The sequence below is a fragment of the Ipomoea nil genome, unplaced genomic scaffold (assembly GCF_001879475.1).
Source record: "Ipomoea nil cultivar Tokyo-kokei standard unplaced genomic scaffold, Asagao_1.1 scaffold1353, whole genome shotgun sequence".
Taxonomy (NCBI): domain Eukaryota; kingdom Viridiplantae; phylum Streptophyta; class Magnoliopsida; order Solanales; family Convolvulaceae; genus Ipomoea; species Ipomoea nil.
Genome location: NW_017617781.1, coordinates 444,616 through 459,140, shown reverse-complemented (window position 1 = coordinate 459,140; position 14,525 = coordinate 444,616). Strand labels below are relative to the sequence as shown.

The 14,525-nt window shown below is 41.0% G+C and overlaps 1 protein-coding gene across 3 annotated transcripts; it reads right to left on the bottom strand.

The window, feature by feature from the left end:
- Positions 1-4,227: 4,227 nt before the first annotated feature.
- Positions 4,228-14,332, bottom strand: LOC109185727. Of its 3 annotated transcripts, XM_019335678.1 has the most exons (8): positions 14,024-14,332; positions 13,432-13,562; positions 12,717-12,790; positions 9,051-12,102; positions 6,306-8,856; positions 5,556-6,010; positions 4,798-4,914; positions 4,228-4,715 (listed from the first exon to the last, which is right to left on the bottom strand). In XM_019335678.1, the coding sequence occupies exons 2-8, from the start codon at positions 13,432-13,434 to the stop codon at positions 4,566-4,568; spliced, it is 6,402 nt and encodes a 2,133-aa protein (XP_019191223.1). In that variant the 5' UTR covers positions 13,435-13,562; positions 14,024-14,332; the 3' UTR covers positions 4,228-4,565. The 3 variants fall into 3 exon arrangements, with proteins under 3 accessions (XP_019191223.1, XP_019191225.1, XP_019191224.1); XM_019335680.1 differs by lacking the exon at positions 13,432-13,562; XM_019335679.1 differs by lacking the exon at positions 14,024-14,332 and having other exon boundaries at positions 13,432-13,577.
- Between the last annotated feature and the right edge of the window lie 193 nt (positions 14,333-14,525).

Below are 14,525 nucleotides of genomic sequence, written 5' to 3'. Positions count from 1 at the left end.
GGTAATGCAAAATGAAAGAATCCCGTGGATTTTGGATCTAATTCTCTTGCCATTCAGGTTCACGGTAATCAGCCGGAGACCACACATGGTAAGTTTCCTCATTGTAACGTTCTTGCCGATTCAGAATCCTCCAAGAAATTCGGAGAGTGCAATAATGATTCACCAGCAACGAATACTATCATTATTGTTGACCAGAAACGCAGACGTACTGAAATTAATGATGGCTCAATTGACCATGACGTGTCAAAAAACTTACTTACGGCGGGAGCTGGTGGCCCTTCACAATGACTTCATTATGCTGGAACTGTCATGGACTCGGCGACCCACGAACAGTTCGGGAAATTTTGACCTCGGAATCCAAGGTCAAGCCAACCTTTATTTTTTTAATGGAGACTAAAGTTCAACAAGATCATGCTAAACGTTTAAAGAGTTTGTTAAATTTTGATGGAATGTTTTATGTTGATGGTGGTGGAGTAGGTGGAGGGCTAGCTCTACTTTGGCGTGACAAGGGTGTTGCAAATTTGATTAGCTACTCTAAGAGCCACATAGATGTGCAGGTTCGGCTACCTGGTGGAGAACCTTGGAGGATGACGTTTTATTATGATTATCCTGAAAGAAAAAGACGGCAATAAGCATGGGATTTCCTTCGCTCTCTTAAGTTTAAATCTGATCTTCCGTGGCTGGTTGTTGGAGATTTCAACGATATTGCTTCGCCTGAAGAGAAACGAGGTATACACCCTCATCCCGCTTCCCTTATGGATGGTTTTAATTATGCACTAGAGCATTGTGGTCAATTTGACCTTGGTATGAGAGGCAGAAGATACACTTGGGAGAAAGGATGTGGTACAATGCACTGGGTAGAGGAGCGTTTAGATACAACCGTCGCGGGAGCTGACTGGTGCAATCTGTACCCTCAAGCTTCGATTGTGAATTATGAGGTGCTTACATCTGATCATACGGCTTTATACATTGAACTAGAAGGCGCTAAGGTGGCTAGACGACGCAGAAGTTTTCTCTTTGAGAACGCTTGGCTGAAGGAGAATGGTTGTAAGGACATAGTTTATGAGTCGTGGAATACATCCATTGGTGAAGAATTGCCTAGTAGACTTGACCGGTGTGGTTTAGCTTTGAAAAACTAGGGGAGGTGGCTTTGTTAAGAAAACACAGACTGAAATTGCGGCTATCCAGTCTCGTCTTAATGCTTTGCGGGATAAAAGGGATGTGAACTAACTAGCACGATTCCGGTAGTTAGATGCGAAGCTATGGGGTCTCAATGGTTAACTGAATATCTATTGGCGCCAACGAGCAAAATAGCATTGGCTCATTAACGGTGATAGAAATGTTGGAAAAAATAGTTTAAAATGGCATAAAATGGCATGTTAAGTGGCTATTTTGTGGTACAATTATCAATGGGGTCCACTTTCGAAATGAGTCGGGTCAAAGTGGATTCGGATTCTTCGTAGTGAGACGAAGAGATTGATATATTGTACGCTCAAAACGGATAATGGGTGAATGAGATATTGATTCTCAAAGTAGACCCATTTGAGTTGGAAAATGAAGGGAAAAAGTGAGTTTTTGTCCCACATTGGTTTGGAAAGAAGATTTGACCCCCCCCCCCCCCCCCTTTTTATACAAGAGCTCTTTTGGAGCTTGTAGAATTGTATAGCATAGAGGTTCTCTTGCGCGGGAGGGGGGTGCAAATCAAATTCCAACTAGCTAGAAACGAGATTGAGAAGGCTTGATTCAAGCCTGAGTTTGTGTGTGTGCGGGCACGAATGTCGTCTAGAAATTGGCAGGCCTTGCGGGCTAAGTTATGCCAAACTTCGGTATCATTTTCCAACATGCAACTGGGTGAGGTCGAAAGTTGAGACCGAATCCTGTACGCCAACGGTCTGGAACCCGAAAGTTCTTACTGTTATGGGGATTGAATTCATTTGTTACGGAATTAATTTTCTATTAACTCCAATTTTGAATTCTGAATTCAATTCCCAGGTAGTGGCCTGCTGTTATAGCTGTTGGAAGTCAGCTTTAATGTCAGTTTTAATTGCCATAATAAAGGCTATTAACTCCTCCATCCCTATATAAGAGAGGTAGTAAGAAGCAGATTTTTATATACACACAAGAGCACAAATACACTACACGAAATCTTGCTTTCCAAGCCTCAAAAATTCTGCTTCTACTCCTTTCTTAAAGCTTAATGTGTTCAAAACCTTGCCTTGTTCGCCGGATTCCTTGTTTGGGTGCTCAAACATTGAATCACAAGCAAGTTTTATCCTGGGAAGCCTAGGCCGCGAAGCTCCTAGCACTTTTGGGAGGTGGCAAATAAGGTTTTAAGGAAAGAGTGATCGCTTGACTCTTGCAAAAACCCAACACCAAACACTAGCCAAATTCTCCATCTTTCCTTCCCTTAGTTTTCCAGAAAATAATAATCTTATTTTTGTTTGATTATTATTTGTTTTTCACCAACGGTTCCAACAAGAAATACCAAATTTTATCACCTTTATGCATCTGCTAGGAAGAGGAAGAATTTGATTCAAAAACTGCAGAATGATAACGGCCAATGGATAGAAGGTGATGGATTTATTGGGCATAGCCTCGACTTACTTCCAGCATATTTTTACGGCTAAAGGGGTTCAAATTGACGGCCTTTTGGATGACTTTACACCTCGGGTTACTGCCTTGGATAACAATCGTCTTATGGAACCTTTTACTGCTTTGGACGTGAAGGAGGCTTTGTTCTCTATGGCGCCTGATAAATCTCCGGGGTCGGATAGCTATAGTCCGGCATTTTATCAGCACTTCTGGGAGGAAATTGGTCCAGATGTTGTTCATTTTATTCTAAACTCTGTTGATAATGTGGCCTTCCCACCTTCCATGAATGATGCCATTATTACTCTCATAGCAAAGAAAACGATATCGGTGACCATGGCAGATCTTCGTCCAATTGCATTATGCAATGTTATCTACAAGGTCATGTCTAAGATGCTGGCGAACCGTTTAAAGGAGGTGCTTGAGAACGTGATTACGGAGGTCCAAAGTGCATTCATCCCAGGCAGATTAATTACTGATAATGTCTTAGTGGCATCAGAAGTGATTCACTATTTGAACAGGAAAAGAGTTGGAAGTGATGGATGGTGTGCTTTAAAGCTGGATATAGCGAAAGCATACGACAAGATGGAATGGGACTTTTTGAAGAGTATTATGCGCCGTATGGGGTTTAATGATCGTTTCATGACCTCATTATGCTATGTGTGGCCACTGTGCGGTATAAGGTGGGGGGTAAATGGTGACTTGACGGACTATATCGAACCGACGTGTGGGTTGTGTCAAGGTGATCCTTTGTCGCCATATCTTTTCATTCTATGTGCTGAGGGTCTATCCCATCTCTTATCCAGAGCCGTTCGTCGTGGTTTGATTTCTCCATGTATTGTTGCGAGGGGTGCTCCCGGTGTATCGCAACTCTTTTTTGCGGACGATAGCTTATTATTTTTCAAAGCTACGGTTCGGAAGCAAAGGCAGTGAAGCATTGTCTTGTAAGCTATGAGCGTATGTCTGGACAGTCCGTTAACTTTGCTAAATCGTGTATTGTGTTTAGCAGGAATACTAGTGATCTTATGAAAAACGAGGTGGCGGCAGTTTTCAATGTCCAGCAGCATGGTAATCTTGGGCGATATCTTGGCCTCCCGATGGGTGTGGGACGTAACAAAAGAGAGGTGTTTTCTTACATTGAGACAAAGCTTAAACATAGACTCGGGGGATGGAATAAGAAGGTTCTCTCTAATAATCCTACATATTTCCCTAAATTACAATTATATGGGCATTTTAGTCTTTTACTAATTCCTTTTCCATTTTCATATATATCAAACACTATAATTGAAATTTTCAGTTTCTACCTACCAAAAACTAAAATTTGAATTTCTATTTTATTCACACCTTATTCATCTCTTATAGAATTACAATTTCTTTCCCCAAACGACCTGTTAGTAGACCAAAAAAAAAAAAAAAAAAAAAAAAAAAAAAAAAAAAAAAAAAAACCTAGAAAGAAAAGAAAAAAAAATACATTTACTTGTATATTTCTATGAGAGCAATGAAAAAATTTTAAAAAAGTACATTTAATTGTATATTTCTATGAGAGCAATGAAAAATTGAAGTAAACACAACCAAGAATCGGCTGGTTTTACTGGATTGAATGAGAAATGAGCAGATGAGAGAACCATAGGCCTATATAAACAAGCTAAGAGTTTATTATGTTCCCTTGGAGTTTGACAATTGACCAAACAAGAATACCAAAAAAATGATTAAATGAAGCTAAGCAATGACTCCACATGTATACAATACAAGAGGTACAAAAGTGACTCAACTTACAAAAGAATAGACCAAAACGAACATTTGACCAAAAAAAAAAAAAAAACTTTAGCAATGAAGTCCACATGCATAAGATACAAAAGAATAGACTAATTAACAACTAGTCTTCTCAAGATTAAGGCAAGAAACTATATACATTTGATATAAATGAAACTTAAAGAACAGGAGAAAATGGGAAAAATCCTCCCAACCATGTGTTTCTACAGTTCTGTTTTGTTGGACCACTGGAATTCTATCTCCAGATTCCTTGAAGGTCCACTTTTGCTTTCGGGCACCAATGTGTACTCCCCCGAAACTACACCCAGCATCACTACGCGGTCGATCTGGATAGTCACCTTCCCGAACGAGCTCTGTCGTATTTGAGGAGCTAGTTAGTATAAAAGTTGAGCAACGGGAGGGAGGGATAAGAATTAAGGGCAGGACTCCATTTACCTTCCCCATTTTGCTCTTGTTCTTGCACGAAATATGAAGCTTTTGGCCTTTTGGAGGACTTTCAAATGACCAGGCAAAGCTTTCATCCCATTCGGGGTTAGAGCCAGTTGATACAACCTGACACAACGCAAAGTCAAGCATGCACGAATCAGGGAAATAAACCAAAGATGAAAAAGAGATAACCATATCGACATATCAGAGTTCATTTCTTTAATAATCTGTTAAGGCATAAAGAAAGGCAAAGCATAGACAATGTTTTAATGTATACATTCTCATTAACCAGCTTGGTTGGCATGAGTAGCCGTACACTCTCATCCCCGAGAGGTCGAGAGTTCGAACCCCCTCTCATATGGAAAAACCAATCTGGCCAGCATTTTGCCCCTTAATTGGGACGGTGCGAATGAGGATTAGTATGAGTATGGTACGGGCTTAAAGGTGCCTCCTACAGTTAGGACCTGCTCAGGACACCTCATGGTCTGACCAAAAGAAAAAATGTATACATTCTCATTTCTCACACTAATACACGTGCTTGTATAGGTACATCATTGGCTGCATAATGGGCTAAGGCAACAATAGTATGTAACAAGCGAGGGTTTTCTACGTTTCTCCCAGGCATGAGATAAAAAAGACAAGGAGCTTCCTTCAAGATACTTAATTGTGAGTGTTAAATCGCCTTTTTTAATAAATCATAATTTTATTTTTTTGTGATATGCTGAGTGAGTGCACTAGTACAACCAAAATTGAAAATGAGATTGTACCTTGGTTTGCACAGGTGGAGTATTTCCGAGGGTAAGCTTGCAGTAAACACTAGGGTTTCCCACGGACTGTCTCATGTTGTTACCCCGCTTAAGAATCACCACTAATGTCCCTGGCAAGCATTGCAATAGGAGTTCCGCCTTCTCCTGAAACCGAGGCGGGCCCGACTGTATCAAATACTGCAACAAAGGGATAGCATCAGCGGCAGCAATTGATTGGGCTCGAGATACTTCAGCTGGGCATGCTGACCAAGAATGTCTGAGAAAGAAGAGTGCATCCAAGGCAGCTTCTTGAATTGCCTCGCTACCATTCTTAAGGGCTGTGACCAGGTGTGGAATACTTAGTGTAGCAGGTTCTGTTGCTCTTAAGCGAGAGAAATTTCCAAAAAGTGAATTCAAAGCCTTCAGATACTCTTCATTAACACTTCCCGTTGCCCACAAGTCTTTCTCAAGTGCAGCTGCACGAACACCAGATTATCACACCCAATTAATCTAAGCATTCCACAAACTAGTGCCAAATTGTAAAAAAGTTTAAATTCAGATCGTTTCTGCAAATGCATGCTTTATTTTATTTTTTCTTTGGATAAATCTGATGAGGGATAGGGGAAGTGGAATTCAAACCCAGGCCTTATGCACACTTAAGAAGATCCAAATTTAACTCGGTATTCAAACTTCATTTTCACAATCTACGGGCATTAATGATCTGAAGCATGCAATTTGCTGGAAGTCCATTATTTAGAGAGTAAAATTTACCTGTTATAGCTCTGACAGTCTCGCCCGACGCATATTCTTGAATGGTGTTGTTTGAAAAGAGAAGCTTAATAAACATTGCTGCCTGTACAGACGTCTCTGGATCACTCGAACCAATAATATCAAGCACAACCTGAACGCCACCAGCTTCTGCAACGGCTCTTTTATTTGATCGGCTATACATAACAAGGTTCTGTAAGGCACATATTGCAACTACTTTCATTTCTTCAGTAGGCTGATCCTCGAGCAGATTAACCAATGCCCGGCAAGCAGAAACAGCATCTGATGTTCGAGCAAGAGACTCATTTTGGAATAGGTCACCAAGGGCAAGTGTCGCCAGTAATCTCGCTTGCTGGCCTAAGGTTTGTGGGTCCAAGAGGTATTGTGACAATGGTAGAATAGCTGACTTGGTAGCTTTTGTTTCTCTGATCTTCACATTGTTCAGCAACACCTCAAGCAGCCTTGCAGCAGTTTCCTCACAGATATGGCATCTAAGAAGCTCCAAAAGAGCTTCAATTGCCCCACTTTCAGCCATTGCTTCAGCAGTGGTAGAGTCATCACTCTCCAACACAAGTAGAGCATTCAATGCACCAAGTACTGTGCTTTCTAAGCCAGACCGAAGTAATCTCACCAAAACGGCTACAGGTACTTCCAAGTACTCAGAGGAGTCAGAGCTACATTGCAGGATACTGGCTAGGACAGAAGCAGCTGACTCCCACAAAGCATTAGGAAGCAAAGGATCAGCATTCAATAGCACTTTGGAAAGTTCACTTACACCACCCACTTTCGCAATTTCATTAGGCCAGGTTACTGAAACACAAACAAGAGCCTTCACAGCTCTCTGCTGCAAAATGGGTATATCAGAACCAAGTGCCCGTACTAAAGGGCCAATTACTTGTTGCATTACAGGATCTTTCTGAAGATGCTCCTCCAAAAGAAGGTGAGATAGAAGCTCGGCTGCCAACTGTTGCACAGCAGAAGCAGGAGAATCAAGTAAAGGAATCAGAGGTTCAATTGCTTGCTGGGATGTCAAGGTGTAATCAGCACGACATTGTGGATGCTCTAAGATATTTACAAGAACCTGCAGAGCACTATGCTGCCCATCATGTCCAAACTCTGGTCCTGTCAGCAATAAGAAAAGAGGCTCAACCACTTTTGCTGCAGATGAACCCTTAGCAATGGCTGCATTATTAGTCAGTATTCTTAGCAATTCAGCAAATGCAGCACAGAGGAAGTTTGGCGCTTCATGGAGGATATCAAGTATGCTCTCAATTACCCCCGCTTTTACCATTTCCAACTTACACGAAGGCCTATCCTTCCCTAACTTCACAAGAGTCCTAGAAATAGCCTCATGAAGCACATAATTCTGACCATAGAGAAGGCCTACAAGGGGGATGACAGCTCCATGTGCAGCAACTAGTTCTGCCAGCTGTTCATCATCTACCAGTTTATCTAATGCATGAACAACTGAATGATGAGCAGGACTAAATTCACTAACCAGAAGAGAAACCAATGGCTCCACACAGCGAGCTGCAGCTATTGTAGATCTTATTCTTGTATTAGTGAAAAGAACAGAGCACAACTCAGCAGCATCCCCCTTCAGCTCCATCGAACAGTTTGACGAAAGAATTCTGCATAAAACATCCACTGCATTCATCTCAACATCTGCAATGGCAACAGCTCTTGATGGGTTTTCACTGAGCAACCGAACCAATGCAGCAATAGCAGCATGTTGCTCCTTCTCAAGTCCAGTATTTAGAATCTCTACCAAAGGCTTAACAGAATGTCTAACAGATTCTGCATTTCTTATATGATCTGCTGAGAACAGGTTCTCTAAGGCTTTGGCAGCACTATACCTTGCTGCCCTTCCTCCTAAACGCAAGACTGCTATAAGTTGACCAACAGCTCCAAATGCAGATTCATGTCTGCGGATTTCAGCAGTACTAAATAAGATACCTAATAAATCAGTAGCTGCTTCCTCAGTTGTATCTTGTGGGCCAAGTGAAAGATATTTAGTCAATGCTTCAATGGCACCACACTCAACCATAACAATCTTATTTGAAGGGCAGTCTTTAGCCAGCTGTATCAGAAGTCCAAGAGCTAAAAAAGGTGCACCTGGGCGATCTGGGATCGGTTTCAGCAAATCAACAAGTGCTGGTATAGCTTTCCTAGAAGTTGCCCCAACCCTAATGTCATCAACCCTAAACAATCTTTCAAGAGCAACTTGCTCTGGATTACGCAATAAAGCAAACTCCTCTGAGAGTTCAATAAGATCACTAATGTCATCATCGGCACAGCCAAGCAAGGAAATAAGACCTGCTGCTGCCCCTGAATTTGCAACAGAAAGAAGAGTTCCCCTGCTACCATTACAGACAAGACTGGCTATTGCTTGTGCAGCAAAATACCTGTTTGCTGACTCCTCTGACTTCAGCAAATTAGCTAGCACCGGTAAAGCTTTTATTGTGACATGTTCACGAATGATGTCTCTATCTAGAAATAAGATTGCAAGTGGCAGTGCACAAACCCATATGCTACTATCCTCTTTAAAATCAATCTGCAGGTATTATCATGTAGGCATCAGTAATTCAGTAGTGTATAATAAGAATTCAGTCTGGCTTTGATAAGGGGTGAAGTTAACTAAACAGACAAATCAAACAGTGAATAAATACAATGAAAGAAAAAAAAAAAAAAATCATTAGCAAAACCAGAGAAAATACAGTTGCAACATTTATTGGTTCAGTTGAATACCTGAGTAAATTGGGATAGAGATTGAGATATTTTTTCAGTAAGAGAGTCAATCCCACCAGCCTCCAAAATCTCAATTTTGCTTTGGTCATCACGACTAGCAAGAACAGATAGCAGCCATATTGCTATATTGGCACCATAGATAACTGAAGTACTTCTTTCCATTTCATCCTTCTTTGATTCATTTTCAGTATTCCTGGATATATTTATTGCAACCTTGTCCCCCTGAGCTGCCAACTGAGAAGACTCCAGGGCGTTCAGCATTCCCACAAGTGATTGAATTAGTGGAACACGTAAATGGAATTCATTTAAATCCTCAACCACTCTTTGGTGGTTCACTTTTGCAGTGCATACAAGGAGAGCAGTTCCTCCAATTTTGACTCGTGCATTTGAGGAATTGATTACCCTTCTCACAATTGAAGATATGCATCCAGAAGCACGAGCAATTGTTTCTCCAAGGATAATCGGCTGCGCTTGACAGAGCCATGACAATATTTCTATGGCTTTGTCTTGCAACAAGGGACTAGCATCAGCAATACATGAAACAATTGGCATAATGCCATCTGTGTATTCAGCAAGAACTGCCCATGCAGGTTTAATATGTCCACCAGGTCCTTCCAACCTTGAAAGATGACAAAGTGCATCTAATGCTTCTGATATAGCAATAGATCCACCGTTAGTGGATTCAAGAAAATATACCAAAGCAAGAACTGTCCCATTACGGTTAACCCAGTCAGTTAAACCAGAATCAATCTGATGAGATTTGAGAAGCCGAGCAATTGCAGAGGCAGCATGGGTTTGTCCATCAGTTGTACCTTCACGCAAAACTCTAGTGGCATGCAACATGATTTCTTCAGGAAAAGCTCTTTCAGAAACATCACTATCCAAAAGAAGATTGGCCAAAGCACATATGGCCTGCTCTGCTACTTGCAAAGCTGAAGAGTTAGCAAGTGCCACCAATGAAGGCAACTTATCTCTAGCAAATGCAGCCACATCACGGTTCTCTCTAATTGAGAGAAATATTGCAGCAAGGCAGCGAGAAGCTTCAACTAAGATGTTTTTAGATTCCACATTTAGAAGCACTGTTACTGACCTAAGAATGCTTATTGCAAGGCTACTTTCACGCAAGTCCTTCCTGAGACTAAAGATTCCAGCAAGTGCTGATGCAGACTTAGCCTGAGTCTCTTCCTTGGCAGAGCGTAAGAGCTTTATCATCATCTCAATTGCATCATTTGCTGCACTACCTTCACGCAAAATATCCTTAAGAGGGACCATGGAAAGCAAACTTCTCAATGCATCTAAGACATAAACTTTAGACTCAGGAAGATCACTGGCTAAAAGTGCAGTGAGTTGGCTTATAGTTGCAGTATCTGATTTATGAATCAAATGGTTCAATGTCTTGGCAGCAATTTCTTTACCATTGGAGCTCCCATTCTTCAGCAGCCATAGTAAAGCAGGGACAGCATCAGCACTCTCAACGCATTCCCGTATATCTTCACTGTGATTACAGAGGTTTCCAAGGATGGTTACAGAGTCTTCCTTAGCTTTGGAAGACCCTGTTTCTAGAATTTGAACAAGTGGAGGAATGCCTCCAGCTGCCGTGATGGCCCATTTGCTTTCATCATTCTCATCAGACAAAAGGCAGAGTAAAGCAACAGCACACTCCTGTTGCTGCTCTGATGAGAGTCCAAGAAGAGAAATCAGTAGTTGAATCCCTTCACGACCTTGAAGGGCATGCCATAAAGAACCTTCATTTTTGCTAAGAACAAGAAGGGACCTTATCAATTCATCCTGAACTTCATTAGTTGCCATTGTGATCAGACCAATCAATAAGCGTTTTGCATCAGAATTCGCAAGATTTCTAGAGAGAATAGCATTCCCATACAAACTAGCAAGGGCTTCAATAGTACGCTCTTGCACCAGTAATGGCAACTGAGGCTTAAATTGCTTAACCAGTGTCTGTTCCACCTCCAGAGGATCTGAGGCTCTTGAATTTTCCGCTTTGCTATCATATATCATGAGAGCTGAAGCTAAAGCCCCTAATGTGTCGGCAACCTGTGCAGGTGAGGTGCATGACTCAAGGCTTTGACCAAGACTTGATATCACATATGACAAGCCACCTGAAATGTTTGCAAGAGCACACATTGCATGCTCCTGCAAAGCTTGAGCATGTTCACCCTGCATGAATTCTTTTGAAGGTGCTATAGTAGCATTTATTAGTACAGGAATGCCATTCGAGTTTGCTATCTCTCGCCTGGCCTCTTTGGATTGAGCAGAAAGAGATTTAAGAGCCCCTGCAGCTTCTGCCCTGACAGAAGCTTCATTACTAGGTCCAAGTAGTTTAAGGAGTTGTTTTGTAGCCTCTGAAGACAAGACTTTAGAGCAAACGGATGAGTCCTCCATCATAATAGATGCAAGGAGAAAGCACACATTTGCTTGAGTGCTTGGTTGTCCAGTAGCTAGCAATTTGATAAGTATATCTACTCCTCCAGCTTGATTCGTTGAAGACCAAAATCCCTCAGTGCTGGTAGAAAGGTTTTTTAAACTGCCTGTTATTAATTCATCAACTAAGTTTTCAGATTTGAGACCTTTCTGTAACTGTTGCCACAATACTGGGACAACTCCTTCGGTTGAAAAAATTTTTGAGCCAACATGATCCTTAGCACCACCTTGAGACACAGCATATATAGTCTTTGCTGCTGCAATTTGACCTTCTGTAGAACTTGACTTGAGAAGACCCAGCAATGGAGGAATACAACCTCCAAGTAGAACTTTTACTCGTAACTCGTTTTCTCTACACAAAGAGCCTAAAACAGTGGCTGCCTGCATCTTTACCCCAAATGAACCAGATCGAAGTAGAGAAACAAGCACTGGAACTGCCTGAGAATGTGACCCAACAGCGCTGAAGGCATTTTCTCGTGTATCAATAAGCTCCAACAATTGTTTCAACAGAGTTTCTTTTTCTTGCATAGAAGCTGAATTCTTGCGCATTTGCTCAACCAATTGAGCAACACTTGCTAACGTCCCATCTGGATCCTCCATGTTACTGCGATCTCTGCACATATTTAACCAACAAGAGGTTCTTACAGGAAATAGTTGTAGTTTAAAATACCCAGACAAGTACTAGGGGTTTGAGACCATGTAAAAATCATATGCCAGAAAAATCACAGAATTCTTGTAGAACAATATGCTGCACAATGTCAAAAAGTTCTGTTTCTTTTGTCACGAACTGAATTTCTCACCAAATTTGTATCTTCTAAATATTGAGATTAAGAAGTGAAGGAAAAAGAGAAACAAGTAGCACAGGGCCAAAGTGAAATGCCAGACTGGAACCAATACACACACACACAAGGGGAAACTAACCAAAATGCACATGTTTCACTATGCTATTGGCTACTATAGTTCAAATCAGAATAGTCAGGAAAGATTCTTTTCAACGAAAGCATAGTATTATATTATGCAATCTCAACTAAGATGACAAGAAATTCAAATTCTGAAATAAAACATACAACAGAAGTCCATCCAATGCTTTTAGAGTCAACATATACCAGCAAAAAGAGATTCCTCTTCCTATCTAAGTAGATGAAAAACATAGCCCCTTGAAAAAACCAGTCTAGCAATTGATTATCCCCCTCTAAGAAGAAATTCATCTAATAAGAGTGAACTAACCTGGAACCCATTTTCATGAGAGAATGTGGAGTTGGCGGCTCTAACTCATGAGGTTTAGTATCTCCATTTCTTTCCTGATAGAAAAATCAAGAAAGATTGTGTTATCATGAGGCATGCTTGTGACTGATATCTCCATGCTTGGTCAAGGAACTGAGGACAATGAAAAATGACAAATGAACAAAACAAACAATGTCAAGGAGAAATCTCCAAACTGTGGTTTTAAAAGGCAAAATACAATACTGTGGAAATTGTGGTTCTAAGGACCTATCCAGTCTAGCAGAATAAGCAGTAGATGAGTAGAACATACAATACTGTGGAAAATAGACAAGGATCCTCTTCTCCCCTTTCTAGCAACATAAAATTTGCCATAGCTCTCCTCATATGAAAACATATGACCTATAGCAAATAATTTTACAATGCAATTACTGAAGACATGCAAATAAATTCTCCTGCAGCCTCTTCCAGATAGATTCCTAGATTTTAAGACAGATATCTAGAAAAACGTCGCTCATTAGAATTAAACCTTGGAGCGAAAAGTTGGCAAAACTGCACTGAGGTTGAAAATACTTTTTGTAAGAAACCAGAGCCCAGTGAGCAAATTCTAAAGTACATGTCAAGCTATATGGATTGCAACAGACTACAGAGAACGATATGCAATTAAAAACCCAGACTTTGAATGCAATGATTAAAAGGTCCTTGTGTAAATCATACACACCATATCATTATTGGGATGGCTACTGCCATTGCTGGCAGAATACCTCCACACCACCGTCGTCGCCAGCTTTGCTGTGATCCCAAGATCTTCACTTCAGATCTAACCTCCGAGATACAGTCAAAAGCTAACAGCTTCAAGCACGAGAACTATACTCAAAACATATCCACAAAAAAAGAAACCAACAAACATAAAATTACTAGACTAAACCCTAGTCAAGTGTCTTTACTGTAAACCAGGAAAGAAAGATAGATCAATTGAAATGTTTAATTACTACACTTCCAATTGGAGTAGCAGCTCTGACTACATCGACCGGCATTTAAGATGTAAAAAACACATGAATTCAAGTGAGATTATAAAACCACATTACACGCCATGAAACTTTAGCCACCAACATTAGATCAACATCAAAGACTGCACCTTTTTGACCAATTAAAAGAACCCAGATTCTGTTTCGCACTAAAACATCGATTTAGCTGGAATTTTACAAGGTGAGTTGGGATAAAAAGAAGATCTAAAAGAAATTTGGGAATCACTGAACCTATTTTATGACAATACAGCGAAATCTTCATAGAGAAAAGAGGGACAGACATACCTTAGAAGAGAGGGGTTTGTAAGTAGGAGTATTAAACCATTGGAGAAGGTGGAAATTAAGAAGAACAGAAGAGAAATATTTTATTTGTTAGAGGGAGAAGAAATGTGTGCAAGAATGGAATGGTAGAGGGGTGAGCTGTGAAGTAGCTGAGAGAGAGATAGCGAGAATGACCACCGACAGACGATCGAGAAAGAAGCGACTGTGGAGTGTGGGCAGTGGGCAGTGGGCAGTGGGCAGTGACGAGAATCTAGCTGGCTTTCCTTTTCGGCTTGGCTTTCACGCCGTTTTCGAAATGTCTCTTCGGCGGCTCAGCCAGCTCTCAGCCTCTCTACTTTCGTCCAAATGTCCTCCTTTTTTTTTTTGGAATAAGGGTCAAATTGGCCACTGAACGTAACACGATAGTGCAATCAGACCACTGAACCTAAAAAATGTTCAATTACCCCACTCAACAGCGCAAATCCCTTTAATTTTACCTATTAGCCGGTTTTCATCCATCCTTTCC

Coding starts and splice junctions, on each gene's coding strand:
- LOC109185727 (XM_019335678.1), bottom strand. Junction 8,857..9,050: donor CTCTATCCCAATTTACTCAG/GTATTCAACTGA, acceptor TAATACCTGCAG/ATTGATTTTAAAGAGGATAG. Junction 4,915..5,555: donor CTCCACCTGTGCAAACCAAG/GTACAATCTCAT, acceptor GCGTTGTGTCAG/GTTGTATCAACTGGCTCTAA.